General features: G+C 46.5%; 1 protein-coding gene across 1 annotated transcript in view; it reads left to right on the top strand.

Moving 5' to 3' along the window:
- The first annotated feature begins 1,551 nt into the window (after positions 1-1,551).
- The window catches only part of PLA1A (phospholipase A1 member A), a 32,759-nt gene continuing 16,593 nt past the window's right edge, over positions 1,552-17,717 (top strand). The window contains exons 1-2 of the mRNA XM_008266881.4: positions 1,552-1,792; positions 15,540-15,741. Of these exons, the coding sequence (XP_008265103.2) occupies positions 1,720-1,792; positions 15,540-15,741 (275 nt within the window). The 5' untranslated portion in view covers positions 1,552-1,719. The remainder of the gene's footprint in view (positions 1,793-15,539; positions 15,742-17,717) is intronic.

The following is a 17,717-nucleotide window of genomic DNA, read 5'->3' on the forward strand; positions in this document are numbered from 1 at the left end:
CACCAGGAACATCTAAGGGGAACATCCTGATAACATCTGAGCAGCCCCCGAGAGAGCCGGCCCCCGGTGTGCTGCTCCCCCCCGGGAAGTGTGGAAAGTGGCAGGGGGAACCGCCCTTCCACGGAGGTGGAAGGGTCGGCAGCCCACCCGGGAAGGACCAGCAGCAAACCCGGGAAGGGCCGAGCAGACAAAAGAACAGCGCAGGGTTTAGTGTCGTTCCTCCACAAAGACGGGGAGCGACAGTGCCACACTCCCTCTAGCCACAGCATGGATGCATGAGATCATCGCACAAGGAGGAAGTGAGGGTGGCCCCTCCAAGATTATCTTGTGCTTGTCTTTAGCCATGCATGGCATTGCTGCCTCTGCAGAGCTTGCTCCTGTACAGTGTAGTGATTCAGAGCCTGGATTCCAGGACTAGGTTGTCATGCTTTAAGTCTCAGTTCTACATGACCTTGTACAAGCTGGGAACCTCTCCCTGCTCTACCAGCTGTGTAAACTGCGTGTGGAAAGAGTTACTGACCTGAAAGGCCCAGCTGGTAACTGTCTGCCTCCCAGCAACCTGTGACAATGTAGCAAGTATTGGGCAAGAGCCCAGCCCTTGCTCCACTGACCGCACTGCCATCCTGCACCTGTCTAGAAATAGCTGCCTGTGGTTTCTGCCCCTGCTCTGAGTGAGGAGGCCACATGGTACACTGGAACCACCCTTAGTCCAGGCCCAGCTCTGCTGTTTCCACCAGCAGGGTGTCTACAGATCATTTTCTTTTTCTGCTACTTAGTCTCCCTGTTTGTGAAGTCAGAAAGTTGAACATCTCAGAGGCTGCACTTTTCTTCTAGTCCAAGAGTCTAGGAATGCATAGTGCTTCCGCTAAGCCAATGTCATCTTCTTCTAGCCTGTCCATTAAATGCATACTTAACACATGGTGTTGGCTTAGATTTGGGCTAGGCACTGGGAGTTAAAAAAATAAAAAGAGAGGCCGGCGCTGTGACATAGTGGGCTAAGCTTCTGCCTGCGGCATCAGCATCCCTTGTGGGCGGTTTGTGTCCTGGCTGCTCCTCTTTCAGTCCAGATCTCTGATAATGGCCTAGGAAAGCAGTGGAAGATGGCTTGGGCCCCTTTACCCGCGTGGGAGGCCCAGATGAAGCTCCTGGCTCCTGGCTTCAGATCTGCCCAGCTCCAGCTGTTGCAGCCATTTGGGGAGTGAATCAGTGGATAGAAGAGCTTTTCTCTCTGTCTCTCCCTTACTCTGTGTGTAACTCTACCTCTCATATAAATAAATAAAATCTTTTTTTAAAAAAAAGCCATCGCCCTCAAGTTGCCCGGAAGGGCAAGAAACAAGTGCACAGAGAATTCAATCCAACAAGGGTTTGTGACTGCTGGAGATGAAAGCCGGCCTTGGTCGTTACCAGCATTTTGTCATGGGAAATGGGAGAGGCGCGGGATGTGGTTTCCTGAGCATGTTAGGCACAGAGAGGAAGGACTGTGTTTCAATGTCCCCTGGTTTAAAAAAATAAAAAACAAACGGAAAGTGTATTTATTTTCATTGAGAAGAAGAAACTGAAAACTGGAGGTTAGACAAATAGGCAGAGTTTATTTTTCTTTCATGGTCATGAGGCCAGTTAATGAGTAGCAGGCTCCCAGAGAGTGTTTGAGACGGCTACGTTCCGAGATCTCTGGCATTAGCAGTCGGCTCACACCAGCTCTGGGACTTCAGCTCAGCGATGCCCCCAGGCCCCTGCAAGAGATGCTTCTGGTGGGGGGCGCTCCTCTGGTGGCTCTGCGTTGCCAGCTCAGGTAAGCTGGGGGCTCAGGCCTGGGGGGAACGTGTTGTAGGCAATGGCAGTATTTCTCCAGCCGTCCACTTACGCAGTACTAACCATTGGAAGGTCCCCTAAAAGCCCTTGGCCTCTCCTAAGGTGAATTTAAAAGAAGGGAAACCCCCCCCTACCATCATAATGGGAATGATAGTGAGCAGGATTCTTTCTCAGGTCACAAAAACTGAACTTCCCCTGGTTATCTGACTCATTTTTCTAAAGCCCACATTACAATCCTCTTCACCTTGCACAAGGCAGGATGACTGCAAGAAAATAAAAATTTGATTCATATGCATTTTCACGCTATAAAGAGTGATGATTTCAGGATACACTGAATTTTAACTTACAGTTTTTTTTCCCAAACCAACAATGATTTTGTCACTGAGATTGTTAGGTGTCCTTGCTAATCCTGCCAGCCCAACTCAAAGTTCAGGTTTGAGATCCCTCTCAGTAGGATTAGTCCCTTCTAACCACAGAAGCCTGTTACGGCAACTTCCCTCAGACACCATTTGCATTGTATCTTTCCCCTGGTAAAGAACCTGCCCACTTGCCTAAAATAGCGAATTAACACACCCGCCCACCCTGCGGGGAGATCACTGGAGTCTAACCAAGACTGCCTTCTCCACCAAGCAGGAGACCGGCCCCAGCAGGGTCCCCTCCCGCTGCTGCACACAGCAGCTCGTTTGCCTGTCTTCCACACAGGACCATTCATTCTCACCCCACAGCCAGAGCACATGCCATTCCTCCTGCCTAGAGTGGTTGAGACTAGCCTCGGGTAATCTCTGGGTTTGTTTGTTTTTGTTTTTTTGTATTTAAACATATATTTATTTCTTGAAAGGTAGAGTTACACAGAGGCAGAGAGAGAGACAGAGAGCAAGTGAGCACTGTCTTCCATCTTCTAGTTCACTCAAGTGTCCGCAACAGCTGGAGCTGAGCCAATCCAAAGCCGGAGCCAGGAGCTTCTTCTGGTCTCCCACATGAGTGCAGGGGCCCAAGGACTCAAGCCGCCTTCCACTGCTTTCCCAGGAGCACCTGCAGGGAGCTGGGTTAGAAGTAGAGCAGCCTGGGGCCGGCGCTGTGGTGTATCGAGTAAAGCTGCTGCCTGCAGAGTTGGCATCTCATATGGGCACTGATTTGAGCACAGCTCTGGCCATTGCAGCCACTTGGGGAGTGAGCTAGCAGATGGAAGACCTCTCTCTCTGCCTCTCCTTCTCTCTCTGTGTAACTCTGACTTTCAAATTAATAAATAAGTCTTTTAAAGAGAGAGAGAGAGTTCTTCCATCCAATAGTTCACTCCCCAATTGGCTGCTACGGCCGGAGCTGCGCCTATCCGAAGCCAAGAGAAGCCAGGAGCCAGGAGCTTCTTCTGGGTCTTCCACATGGGTGCAGGGGCCCAAGAACCTGGGCCATCTTCTACTGCTTTCCCAGGCCATAGCAGAGAGCTGGATGGGAAGTGGAGCAGCCGAACTTCGAACTGGCGCCCATATGGGATGTCGGTGTTTCAGGCCAGGGCGTTAACCCACTGCGCCACAGCGTCGGCCCCAATAAATAAGTCTTTAAAAAAAGATAAGTGGAGCAGCTGGGACTCAAACCAGTGCTCATATGGGATGCCAACAATGCAGGTGACAGCTTTACCTGCTATGCCACAGCACTGGCCCCTTAATCTCTATTTTCTGTGTCCCGTATGACATTTCATTCCCCTGATCCAAAGTTCAACTTGAACATGTGTTTTCTCTCCCTGCCTTCGTGGATGGCTTTCAAAGGTGCCAGTAGCTTCACATACGATCACCATTTGTTCCCACAAGGTGAGGGTTTGGGACTTCTGCCTCTTTTAGGACGCTTAATGTCTGCTCCAAATACAGCAGATGCTCACTGAGTGGCCTGCCACCATTGCTTTGGGGAGGCAGTGTGTTGAACAGACAAGGCGTAGGCTCTCCATTCAGGCTAAAGGGGATTTGAATCCTGGCTCTATGTCTCAGTAGCTGTGTAATGTTGAGGAAGTGACTTTTCTTAACCTGTAATTGGCAAGAAGCCTGTCCAGATGAGGAATTCTGCATGAGACTAAATGAGATCACCTGTGCCCAGGGGATGATCTTTTGCAGTTGTTGATTCCCTGGTGATTTTATTAGGTGTGGCTGCCTGGGCTGGCGGAAGTGGATGAAATGGGGCTGCCACGGGCCACTCTGGGGAGAAGATGGGCGGCTCCCAGGAAGGCAGCTGTGGTGCCATTCAGAGAAGTGAGCTTGTTTGTTAGGCCTGCTTTGTCTCTGCTCAGCAGTTATGTCTGCTTAGGGTCAAAGGCACCAGCTGAATGCTTTGATTTGAAAATTGAGAGGTGAGAGGACCAATAGCAAACTCTTTCTAAACTCTTTTAGAAAACTCATCTCTGAGCAAGCCTGGGACCTCAGGCACACACAAAAGGAACCCAGAAATCCTGAATAAGGAAGCAGGATTGGGGGTCAGGGAAAACTCTACTCCAGTTCCAAACGCATGTGTGGGAAGCATTGTAGATACTCTGGCAAGAAAAGAACCTGTAACACCTTGTTAGCAGGGTCTTTGAGGAGCCTTGGCTTGGCCCCTTGCCTTTGTTTCCTGCTGTCTTATTCTTACTCTTAGAAGTGCTATCTTGGAAATTAAATGGGCTAGCAGTAAGCAGAGACAGAATGTGTATGCATGGGCGCGTGTGTGCGCACATGTGTGTGTGTGTGTGTGTGTATGGCTGAGAGGGATAGACATTTGCCAAAGAGGATTGGAGAAAGAAAACAATTGCCTCCAGGCAGCCAGAAGGAAGCAGGCAAGAAGATGGAGGAATGAGGCGGAGACATTAGGTAAAGAGGGGCGAGGGACTTTCAGGGGTACCCAGGTGCCCATTGATCGAAGAGGCCCTGATCACCTGGGGGCAGCCACTGGCCGGTACAGCTTCTGGGGAAGTTGGGGCTCTCCGCACTTTCTTGGCTGGCTGCCTGCACAATCTTCCACAGCCGCCCACGGCACACTCAGCTTTTTCCTTGCACTGTGGAGGTCAAGATCGTTGCGCTTCTTCTTGGTCCGATTGGCCTTCATGGTTCTAAGTCAGCTCAGCTGTCTTCTCGAGGTGGCTTCTGAGCACCTCCTACTGCTGGGGCAGGCAGCCCTCTGTGCTTTCTCTCAGGACCTGAGTTGCCAGGTCACACGTCTTATGCCCCTACTTCTTGGGGCGACATGGGGAGGAGCTATTTGATTTCATTGTCTTCTCTAGACTCTGAGCTAACCAGGGGCAGTTATGGCTGTGTTTATTCATTCTTGAATCCCCAGAGCACCTGCAAGGCATTGGAGAAACCAAAAACCTTGGTTGCTGACAAGGAAATCAAGTAGGCTGTGGTCTCATTTCCATGCCTTGCCACGATGGTAGCTGAGTGAAATGACTAGCCCTATAACAACAAGCTAGCCAGAGAAGAGAGCAGGAGGTGGCCCTGCCTGGCACCTTGTGGGTCCTCTGAGAACACAGCTATGTTTGCCCAGGAGGTCAGGGCTCTAACGTGGTGGCAGGAGGTTCAGAACCCTGTGGTGCTGAGCTAGGGACAGAGGTAGCTGAGATGAAGTGGCCAAGACTGGGCCTGCAGTGTCAGCTTCTCAAAGGCCAGAGTGGCCAGCCCCACTGAAGGCACTGCTGTACGCTGCAGGGCTGGCCAGAGCCTACCCTCAGGTCAGCTCCCAGCAGCATGCAGGAGACAGCCCATATCACAATCCACACCCCTGTGGCTCCTCTCTCATCTCTGCATTTGCTTACAAAGTGGTTGTGGTTTCAAGCTGGCTCTGTCCCTGTGAGAGCACCCCAGTCCCTTCTTGGTCCAGGCCACACAATCAAAACTGTTTTAGCCAAAGAAGGCTTCATTGAAATGAAAGCATGTGTAGGATGCAATCTACAGAACTCGCCTTAGGCAGGTAGAGGTAGATCAGGAGCGAGGCAATGCATGGCAACCCATGGGGAAGGAGCTGTGTGCACACACGCCCTGCGATGTACTTTCCATCTGGAAATGTGGGAGTTACCAGGCCTTTGATAACCTTTCTTTAACCCTTGTATGGCACTCAGTCCCCAACATGGAAAACCATGGTTCTTTTCAGACTTGGACAAGCCAGTGTGTGGTTCTGTAGCCCTCTTTTCTATTTTTTTTATAAACTCCTGCCAACCTTGCAGGTGATGGAAATGAAGTGAAAACACGTGGAAATCGCAATTTTTAAGATTCAAACTTCAAAGAATAGATACAAGTCATATATGGAAATATATGCAAATGGAAAAATCCACATTGTTCTTAAAGCATGACTTCATTTATGTAAATATATTATTTGTTTATAGATGTATTATGTACACACGTAAAATCCTTTTCTATCAACATATGGAACTGTCTTATTATTTGCAATCGCTGTTTAAACACTATAGACTGAATCTGAAAAGATTTGTATCTCATACATTTTTGGCATATGGGAGAAAAAAAAGCCTTTCAAAGAGGTTATAGCTATTTATTAGTAGGTGAGCCCAACGGTCTCTCCAACGCTTTCTTTTTTTTTTTTTTTTTTTTTTAACAGGCAGAGTGGACAGTGAGAGAGAGAGACAGAGAGAAAGGTCTTCCTTTGCCGTTGGTTCACCCTCCAATGGCCGCCGCGGCCGGCGCGCTGCGGCCGGCGCACCACGCTGATCCGATGGCAGGAGCCAGGAGCCAGGTGCTTTTCCTGGTCTCCCATGGGGTGCAGGGCCCAAGCACCTGGGCCATCCTCCACTGCACTCCCTGGCCACAGCAGAGAGCTGGCCTGGAAGAGGGGCAACCGGGACTGAATCCGGCGCCCCGACCGGGACTAGAACCCGGTGTGCCGGAGCCGCTAGGCGGAGGATTAGCCTAGTGAGCCGCGGCGCCGGCCTCCAACGCTTTCTAATAGCAAAAACCTTTCTCTCTGCCAACATTTTCTAATAGCAAATGCTTTGGATATTGTCAATTTCATAGGCTAAGTAGATATATTTTCTATTAACAGTTAATTAATTAACAAAATTTACATTATTACCTTAATTCTTATTTTTTATTATGATTAAAGTTGAGCATCTTTTTATGTATCTATTTTCATTTGCTTTCAAATAATCACCTGTTTATGTCTCTTGCCTCTTTCTTTATCTGGTTGTCTGCTTTTTTTTTCCCCTTGATTTGTAGGAGCTCTGTGAAAATTAGTCACTTGGCAAGCAAGGCACCAGCACTTTTCCTCTGTACCACTCCTTGCCTCTCCCCTCATCTCCACTTCCTCTTACCCGGTTATCTAGCCATTCTCACATGATTCTGGTTGAAAGTCCTCAGTGAGTCCATGAAAACCAGCTCTTCACTCACCTCATCTAAAAGTGGGTCTGGGCAATGCTTTATCTCACCAGAGAGTAGGCTCTTGCTCTGCAGGGGGGTATCTGGGTTGAGATGGGAGATCCTGCTTTTCAGTTTCCTCAGCAATCACCTGGAGCCTCTGAAGACCCACAGAGTTCACTGCCAGGGCCCCACCTGGACTCAGAAAACCTCAGTTCACATGTGTTTCCACTTGCACAGCCTCACCCAGGCCCTCAGTAGCCACAGCTCAGCTCTTTGACCACAGTCAAGCACCCTGGAGCCAACATGCACTCCGGGATCCTCCCAAACCTGTCAAGCCCTTGTCTTCTCCCAGGCTGTCCTCCGCAATCCTAGTATCTCGACTTCCCTCATTGCTGTCAGCTCATGGGAATCCCCTGCGGTGCAGATTCTCCCAACATCACCATCTTGGTTCCCTACTCTCTACCTTTCTGGGTCTGCATTGATGCAATCTCTTGCATGTTGCTTTGGGCTTTTGCAGCTGGAGTGTGATCTCATGGAGGGCAGGGAATGCATCCTTCTTCTTACACTGCTTCCATAGCCAGACACTTGGTGAGGGCTCCAGAGTCTTGATGAACCGCATCCCCATTGAAAGTATCTTGATAACAGCCAGCAACGTGGCTCATTAGGCTAATCTTCCGCCTACGGTGCCGGCACCCCGGGTTCTTGTCCTGGTTGGGGCACCGGTTCTGTCCCGGTTGCTCCTCTTCCAGGCCAGCTCTCTGCTGTGGCCTGGGAGGGCAGTGGAGGATGGCCCAGGTGCTTGGGCCCTGCACCCCATGGGAGACCAGGAGAAGCACCTGGCTCCTGGCTTCGTATTGGCGCAGTGCGCCAGCTGTAGCAGCCATTTGGGGGGTGAACCAACGGAAGGAAGACCTTTTCTCTGTCTAACTCTGCCTGTCAAAAAAAAAAAAAAAAAAAAAAAAAAAAGAAAGAAAGAAAGAAAGAAAGAAAGAAAGAAAGAAAGAAAGAAAGAAAATAAACTATCTTGATAATGAGCATCAAAGGAAAATGTTGTCCACAGATCAAACCAAGTATACTTGGCCCTTGGCTGCACAGGTGTGTCAGTGGCTTTCTAAAGGGCCTTGGCTGGAACACTGTAAAGTACCTGGGTGATCTGCATTGCATCCTTAGCCAGCATCAAAGGAGGCCGGAGTTGGAGATGGAAGTGTGAAGGGGAAGGCACAGGAAATGCAGATGGGAGGAGCTTCTTCCCTGTGCCTGTCCCAAGAAGCTGTTTGCAAAAACGAGGATGAAAGGGGCACACTGCCACCACCAGTCCCTGCTGTCTGCCACTCAACTCCCATCCTCATCACCTGCCGAGGCTGTAACAGTTCCCTGCACTTGCCAGCTTCCCTTCACCATGCTTAGCACTCCTGTGTCTTTCCAGGAGGAAAAATGAAAGGAACAGCACAATACAGTGTTATCCAGGAATAGCCTTAGGGCCCAGAGGGAAACCTGAGAGTGCTGTTTACCCATATGGATGAGTCTTTCCAGGAATGAGAAAGAGGCAGGTGCTCTCTCCAGCTGAAAATTGACTTTTGGAAACCTGTAGTCCTGAAAACCCATTGCAGATGCCTGAAGAGGAAATTTCTGCCTTCAGAATCTAACACCTTGGCTTTGTACCTTGGAGTACAAAGAAAGAAACCAGGGAGAAACCAGCCCAGAATCAGGGAGGCCCATCTGTCCAGTTCTTCTTTCCCAGGGACTTAGGGTATCACTGCTTGGAACACTTTCTTTCTACATTTTTTATGACAAAAGAGTATCCTAGGAGGAGTTCTGAAGTTTTTCCTCCCTTCAACCACTTCCCTTTTCTCTGAAGAGCTGGGTGTTCTGTTTGATTTTTGTTCCAGTTTAATTGACGTAGTCTGCAAGCCCCATGCTGTTAAACTTGCAAAATAGAATTCTTTTCTCCTTGGCCAAATTCTAGGTATTTTCCACTACAAAAACAATACAAAGAAATATATTAGCATATGCAATTTATGACTGTTTATGTACACAGGTTTTCCTGGAAAGCATCACAAGAAAATATGCATAGAATTCACCTTTGGGCAGAGGGACTATGAGGAGGAAAGTTTAAAAGTTTAAGATCTCTAATTTTACCACTCAGGGACCTGCAGGGATGACCTAGGTAGTGAGATTACTACCTCTGGCAGCCCTCTCTTCTGTGTACAGTCCTGAGTGTCTAAAAATGGTGAATAGACTCATTACAAAAAGCTTAGAAAAAATACAAAAATAGGTGGAAAGAAAAAATACTACCATGCCTACCATGCAGACACAAAAACATTTTAACATGTTGAGAGATTTTCTCTCCGCTCTCTCTTTTTCATTTTTGCTCCTTCTTGTAAATTAAAAAATATTACAAAATATTTCAAGAATATAGGGAAGTTCGCTAAATAATGACATGTTTGCTTGTACTAACCTTCTCACCTTCCAGGTTTAATACATGTTGACATTTGTTGCTTCATATTCTCCTCTTAAAATATTATAGGTTGTTCAATTGTTAACTAACTCACAGTTTATTTGTCCATTTCTTGTCACTAAAGTCCAGCTAGACTGTTTCCAGAAGTTTTTCTATTACACAAAGGCCACCCTGTGAAAATTGAATATCGATTTCTGAAAATGGAATCACCAGCTCCAAGGCAGTGCTCTCAGCTTGACCAGGTATAGCCAAATCGCTCTCCAAGAGACCAGTACAATTCATATCCCTGCCAGAAGGCATGGGGCCCCTCTTCCCTCTCATTAATATTTAGTGTGATCAGATGACTTAATTATAGTCAATCTGATGGAAATGAAATACTACTTTTCTGTCATTTTAATGTTCCCTTCAGCGCTTATAAATAAAGTTAAATTTTTTCACATTATGATTTCCTTTTCTACAAAATTTATTTAGGTGGCTTGTCCATTCTTTTACTAATTTTTGTCTATTCTGTTCGTTTTTCTCTTTGATTGTATCAGATCCTTATATATTCTTAGTAAAAATCCTTTGTTTAGTAGACACGTAGCAAAAAAAAAGATATTTTAGCCTGTGAATTGTTCCTAATCTATTTTTTGCTGGTATTTTTAAAGATTTATTTCATTTACTTGAAAGGCAAAGTGATAGATAAGCTAGAGGGAGAGACAGGGAGAGATCTTCCATTTGCTAGTTCACCCACTGAAGGACCACAACAGCCAGGGCCGGGCCAGGCTGAAGTAAGGAGCTGGGCACTCCATCTGGTCTCCCACATGAGTGGCAGGGCCCAAGCGCTTGGGCCGTATTCTGCTGCTTTTCCAGGCCCGTTACTGGAGAGCTGGATTGGAAACAGAGCAGCAAGGCTGAAACCAGCATTCCAATAGGGGAAGACAGCTTCCTAGGTAGAAGCTTGAGCCCCTGGGCCATGATGCTGGCCCCTGCCCAGTTCAATTTTGGATGCTAGTAGTGTTATTTGAGTTTCCCATTTCTCCTTGAGTTGATTTCAGTAAATTATATTTTTCCAGAAAATTGTCCATTTGTTTCAAGCTTTGCAAGGTATTTGGGAATTTTTAAGAGTAGCTTTTAATCTTTGACATTCTACAGTTATCCTATTATCTACATGGTATAAGTTTATTTTTTATCTTGCTCATTTTCCCAAGAATAATTTCTGATTGAAAAATGCATACCATTTTTTAGATATGGAAAATTCTTAGCAATTTTCTTTTCAAAATACTGCTTTTTCTTCCATTTTGTTTTTTAGAGAACAATTACTAAATAAATGTTGGAACCTTCCCATATCATCTATACATTTAAAATGTACTTTATTTTAAAAGTGTCTTTTATAGCTGTGCTAGATATTTTAGTATTGATTTCTTTCCATAACTATCTTTTTCATTCCAAGTTTTCTAGTTAGTTTTTTACTATATGATTTATCATTACAATTTTATTTATTTGGAAGACATACAGTTCACTCCACAAATGCCCACTCAATCTGGGTCTCCCACATGGGTGCCATGGATCCAAGTACTAGAGCCATTGTCTGCTCCCAAAAGGCACATTAGCAGGAAGCTGGAGTCAGAAGCCGAGCTGGGACTTGTACTGCTAAGCACTCTGATATGGGATGCCAGTGTCCCACTAGTAGTATCTTCACCTCTCCACCAAATGCCTGCTCCTACCACTTCATTTTATTTTTTATATTTATTTTAAGATTTATTTATTTATTTGGAAGTCAGAGTCACACAGAAAGAGAAGGAAAAGTAGAGAGAGAGAGAGAAAGGTCTTTTATCCTCTTGTTCACTCCCCAGTGGGCCACAACGGCCAGAGCTGAGCCAATCCAAAGCCAGGAGCCAGGAGCTTCCTCCGGGTCTCCCACATGGGTCCAGGGGCCCAAGAACTTGGGCCATCTTCTACTGCCTTCCAAGGCCACAGCAGAGAGCTGGATCAGAAGTGGAGCAGCTGGGACTTGAACCGGTGCCCTATGGGATGCCAACACTGCAGATGGCGGCTTTACCCGCTACTCCACAGCGCCGGCCCTGCCTACCATTTTATCATTTGTGTCTGTAATTATATTGTAGCTTCTTATGCTCTTTATTTTTATCCTGGTACTACTTACTTATTCTTAGCATACATATTCTTAAAATCTGTTATCAGTGGATTTTTTTAAAGTTTATTTCACCTGGAATAATTTAATCCACTTATCAGTTTTATAGACTACCTTTGTAAACACTTGATTTCGTCATATATTTAAATATTTCATTTGTAGACTTATTCTCGAGTCAACTTTTCGTTAAAGTACAATATATACAAAAAGTTTACAAATTATTACTACACAAATGGATGAAATTTCAAAGTGAATTTGTACATGTAACCATCATCCAGATCAAGAAATGAAACATTATCAACAGCACTGTAGTATAGTAGGTTAAGCCTCCACCTGTGGCCTGGCATCCCATATGGGCACCAGTTTGAGTCCCAGCTGCTCCACTTCCAATCCAGCTTCCTGCTAATGCAGCTGGGAAAGCAGTGGAAGATGGCTGAAGTGGTTGAGCCCCTGTATTCATGTGGGAGACCCAGAAGTAGCTACTGGCTCCTGGCTTCAGATCACCCAGATCCCGCCATTGCAGCCATTTTAGGAGTGAACCAGCAGATGGAAGATTCTCTCTCTCTCTCTCTCTCTCTCTCTCTCTCTCTCTCTCCCCCCCGCCCCTTCCTCTCTGTAACTCTGCCTCTCAAATAAACAGATAAATTTTAAAAACATTACTGGGACCCTAAAGCCTATCCTTTCTATCCCCTGTTAGTCACCACCACCTTGACGATTTTAACTTCTAACATGAGTGTGGCCCTCCATACCCACAGGCTCCCCATCCATGGATTCAATCAGCTGTGGACTGCAAATACTAAAATGCACCTCTTCTGACCATGTCTGGACTTTTTTTCTTGTGTTCTAAACAATATAGTCAGAAGAACAATAATTTACAGAGTATTTACATTGCATTACATATTAAAAGTAATCTAGAGATTATTTAAGATATACAGGAAGGGGGCCAACGCCTAGATTGATCCTCTGCCTGCGGCGCCGGCATCCCATATGGGCACCAGTTCTAGACCCGGTTGCTCCTCTTCCAGTTCAGCTTTCTGCTGTGGCCCAGGAAGGCAGTGGAGGATGGCCCAAGTGCTTGGGCCCTGCACCCGCATGGGAGACCAGGAGGAAGCACCTGGCTCCTGGCTTCAGATCAGCGCAGCTCTTGCTGTTGCGGCCATTTGGAGAGTGAACCAACGGAGGGAAGACCTTTCTCTCTGTCTCTCTCTCTCGTTGTCTGTAACTCTACCTCTCAAATAAATAAATAAAATATTAAAAAATATATATACAGGATGATGTATGTAGCTTATATATAAATATATCATTTTATAGGAGGGATTTAAGGATCTGTGAATTTTATCTGTGGGGGTTCCTGAAACAAATCGCTATGGATATCAAGAGACAACTACACTAGATTAGTTTCATTTTAATTTTGAATTGAAGTTGGGCTTTGTCTCCTCCCCTTCTCCACAGGCCTACAGCTTCCCCCACTCCTCCCCGCCTGTACAGCTTCAGGATGACTGGAGAAGAGTCTTCAACTATTGCTAACTCTCCTGATTTTTCAAACATTATAACTTTTATCACATTTTATTGTCTTTTTTCCCTGGGTAGGACGAGGGCCTTCAGTACAATGTTTAACAGTAGTGATAGCAGACACAGATGATTCTAATGTGTTACCCATAGGCTGAGCCTTTCTCCGGGCATTTGGCAGACTTTCTTATGTTAAGGCGTGTTAGGTGCTGGTATCTGTTTTGATGGGCTAATGGTTTTCCTTCTTCAGTGTGTCCAAATGTGAGTGATATCACTGCATGTTCTAGTGTTGAAACATTCTTTCTATTCCTTAGATTAAACCCTGCTTGTCCATGATATATTTTTTTCTTATTATTCTTGATGGGTTTGAATTTGCTGCTATTTTATCTAAGAACTTTTTTGTGTTTTTAAGTGAAGTTGGCCTTTAGCTCTCCTTTCTCCTGTCATTGTCTAGTTTTTGAAGTTTTGGTTATTCTCATCTAAGAGTTCTCTGAAACAACGTATAGGAGATAAGGATTGCAGCATTAGCAGAACTCTGGAAAGTTGGCTACCTGTTAGAGCCTTCACTGGATTGATGTAAAACTACTGTTTCAGTTCTTCTATGCTGTAGTTTTACATCTGATTTTCTGTTATTTATTTCTTGACTAAGTTTTGGCAAGTTACATTTTTTCTTTTCTTTTTTTTTTTTTTTTTTATTTTGACAGGCAGAGTGGACAGTGAGAGAGAGAGACAGAGAGAAAGGTCTTCCTTTGCCGTTGGTTCACCCTCCAATGGCCGCCGCGGCCGGCGCGCTGCGGCCGGCGCACCACGCTGATCCGATGGCAGGAGCCAGGAGCCAGGTGCTTTTCCTGGTCTCCCATGGGGTGCAGGGCCCAAGCACCTGGGCCATCCTCCACTGCACTCCCTGGCCACAGCAGAGGGCTGGCCTGGAAGAGGGGCAACCGGGACAGAATCCGGCGCCCCGACCGGGACTAGAACCCGGTGTGCCGGCGCCGCTAGGCGGAGGATTAGCCTAGTGAGCCGCGGCGCCGGCCTGTTACATTTTTTCAAAAAAAAGTATTCAAATTCTAGAAAAATATCTGTCTTTTTTGGTGAGTATAAACATTTTCTTTTATGGTTTTAAAAAACTGCTGTTGTCTACATGAATATCCCATTTTTATTCTAGATATTGTTTACTTGTGAGTTCCTTCTTTTTTCTTGCTCTGCCTTATCAAAAGTGCATCTAGTTTAACTTTTCAAATAGCTTTGGGGTTCATTGTGTGCCAGGCACTATTCTAGATAGTTGAGTGAATAAAATGGATAAAAATCCTTGCTCCATTGGCTGTGTATTCTTATGTAGGGAGATAGTAAATAAAAATCAGTACGATAAGTTAATACATTCTATAGTAGATTAATAGATGATGTTTGCTAGACAAAAGAGTTGAGGGTAAGGAAACCAGAGAGAATGGGGCTGGGGAGCAGAAGCAGGCTACAACTTTGAAAGGTGGCTCAAGCAGAGAAGATGGCACTAGGCAAGCAATGACTTGAATGGGGGAGGCAACTAACCATGCAGATATTGAGACCGGTGTGAGCCTGGCACCAGGGCAACTGCTCCGTTTGGTTACCCAGGGCTCTTTTTAGACATCTGTGTTAGTTTGCTGGGGTTACCATAACAAAGTGCCACAGGCTGGGTGGTTGAAACCACAGAAACTTATTATCTCACAGCGTTTGAGGCTGGGAATGGGGAGGTGCTGTGTCAATGAGGTCAGTTCCTCTTTATGGCTGTGAGGGAAGGATCTGCTCCAAGCCTTCCTCCCTGGCTTGCTGGTGGCTGTCTTCTTCCTGCGTTTCTTCACATATCCCCTTTTCCCTGTCCTTGTCCAAACTCCCTCTTTTTATGAGGACATCAGTCATATTGCAGCAGCGTCCATCCTAGGAGTCTTATTGTAACTTAATTACCTTCATAAGTCCCTATCTCCACATCTGCTTATAATCAGAAAGATTAGGGGTTCGGATTTCAGTGGATCCTTTTTTTTTTTGAGGAGACTCAATTCAGCCCATAACAATGGCCTTTTCACCATAGCCTTCACCTTGTCTAGCTGGGAAATACTCAGATTCTTCTCTGGGATCTTTATTTTTAGGCAAGGCAGATACTCACATATTTTAGTTATGGAACTGACTCAGTCTTTAGCAAATAAGTGAATGACTATTGCACTAGCTGGTTTGTAATAACCCCATGCCTGGAATCTCTGTTTTCCTGTTCCCTCTAAGAACAGCTTTTAAGGACACATGCCCTCATGTGGCTGTTTCTTGTCTTGTTTTCCTACAGGGGATGCACCTCCTACCCTGCAGCCAAAGTGCACTGACTTCCAGAATGCCAACCTCCTCCGAGGCACCAACCTTAAAGTCCAGTTTCTTCTCTTTGTCCCTGCGGATCCCAGCTGTGGGCAGCTGGTAGAAGAGAGCAGTGACATCCAAAACTCTGGGTTCAACGCCACTCTGGGAACCAAACTGATTATTCATGGATTCAGGTGGGAGCTAATCAACCTGTAGGATCTACTCAGCTAAGAACTGTAGAGCCTTAGGAAGTCAGCAGGGAGCCAGAGGGATGGATTTCCTGTCTCCGGTTTCACCTCTCCGGTCCTGCTGAATTGGAATGTGTCTCATATCAAAAGGCACACAGGATATTGTTCATTCTTTTTTTTTTTTTAAGATGTATTTATTTATTTGAAAGGAAGAGAAAGAGAGAGATGGAGACAGAGAGGGAGAGATCTTTCATCTGCTGGTTCATGCCCCAAATGGCCATAAAAGCCAAGGCTGAGCCAGGCTGAAGCCAGGAGGCAGGAACTCCTTTCAGGCCTCTCACAGTGGCGGCAGGAACTGAGGTGCTGGCTCATCATCTGCCGCTTCCCAGATGCTTCAGCAGAGAGCCGGACCAGAGGCAGAGCAGCTGGGTCTCAAGCTGCCACTCGGATTCGGGGTGCAGATGTCCCGAGCTGGGGCTTCACCCACTGGGCTGCAAAGCCCACCACAGATATTCATTCTTGTTAGTCATTCCCATAACTTCTCTATTCAGTTTTGTCTACACACCCAGAAGCAATCCATATGTGTGACCTTGAACACTAGCTTTCCACATCGAAATTAAAGGGAAGTTATAGGGATGGGCTCCGTGGTCAATTTTCCACCTGGAACGTGGGTTGGATGACACACTCTTTCTCAGACAGTGAGGTCACAGGCTCTGTGCAATCTCTTGGGGCCAAGAAAATGGTGTTTCTCAGGGTTTTATTTCCTCTTCTTCCCTCCTTTGCTGGTTTCATGACCTAAGAAACTTCCATTTTAGGGCCTGACTTTCATCATACCCAGAGGTCAGCATTTTTGAGGAGTGAGCCACTTCTCTTTGTAATCTCTTGTTATCCAATCCAAGTTGTACGGTAACATAAGTCTCAAGGCAGTCCTCAGCGTTCCTTCAAACAGAGTTTCAAAAAAGCCAGGAACAGAACAAAGCTTCTGGGAGGGCAGAGGGGAGAGTGTGATGGAACAGCCGAGCCACAGGGCAACTGGATCTGGAGGCAAACCGCTTCCTGCTCTCCCGCCTCTCTGTCCCTCGGGGCCCTGCATTCCAGGGGTCCCACTTAGAGCTCCTAAGCATCGCTCTTCTTCTACACTCTCGTGGTAGAGATTCCCCGCTAGCAAATCTTGCACTCAGCCACCATCCGAAGCCCAGTGTGTGCCTGCAACCCAGGGGTAGCTAATAGAGCTGCCAAGCTCATCAGACTGATCACTCTGTCTGCTCCTAAACCCCCAAACCACATTCCATGGCACAGGCCCCATCTGCGTGCCTCTGTCCACAGGCATGCTCGGATTGCTCCTATCCTGGGAGCCATTGATAAAACTTCTTTCCTGGTCCCAGTGTGTTGCGAAAGCTTTCTGAAATATTTTCTATTGTCCCCCCGCCCCCTCTCTTTTTTTCCCTAGAAGTCTCATTGTACTGTAAGATCCAGGGGTTAGGGGCTGTATCTCATTTGTCTTTGTTTCATGGAAGGCATCTGGCCTATAGGGGCTTAATGAAATGAATGGGTGGGTGAATGACTGAAGGAAAACATCCTCGAGGGAAGAGCCTATATTCTAGAATAAGAATTAAGATCACCAGTCTCGACTCTAAGATACGAAGCTCTCTTTTCCACAAATAGCACAGTGAATCGGGAGCAGTGCAGTGAATAGGCGTATGAGGTTTATGCACTGCACAAAGGTGCTTGAGGGAAGGAAGCTGCCAGGAGCTGTGAATCCTGGCACAAGGCTGCGTCTACTAGGAACAACATGCACCTTGCATATCGCACACAAATGCTCCATATACTGGTGTAAGGCCTGGGGACTTTGGAATTACATCCTTCCCATGCTCAGGGGGCTGTGTGATGTATACCTCATGTACCACCCCCGCCCCGAGTTTCTTGACCCACAGAGTTTTCCCGTGGATATCAGCTTGGCAGGTGACTGTCCTCTCCTTCGT

The sequence above is a fragment of the Oryctolagus cuniculus genome, chromosome 4 (genome assembly GCF_964237555.1).
Source record: "Oryctolagus cuniculus chromosome 4, mOryCun1.1, whole genome shotgun sequence".
In the NCBI taxonomy this organism is placed as follows: Eukaryota; Metazoa; Chordata; class Mammalia; order Lagomorpha; family Leporidae; genus Oryctolagus; species Oryctolagus cuniculus.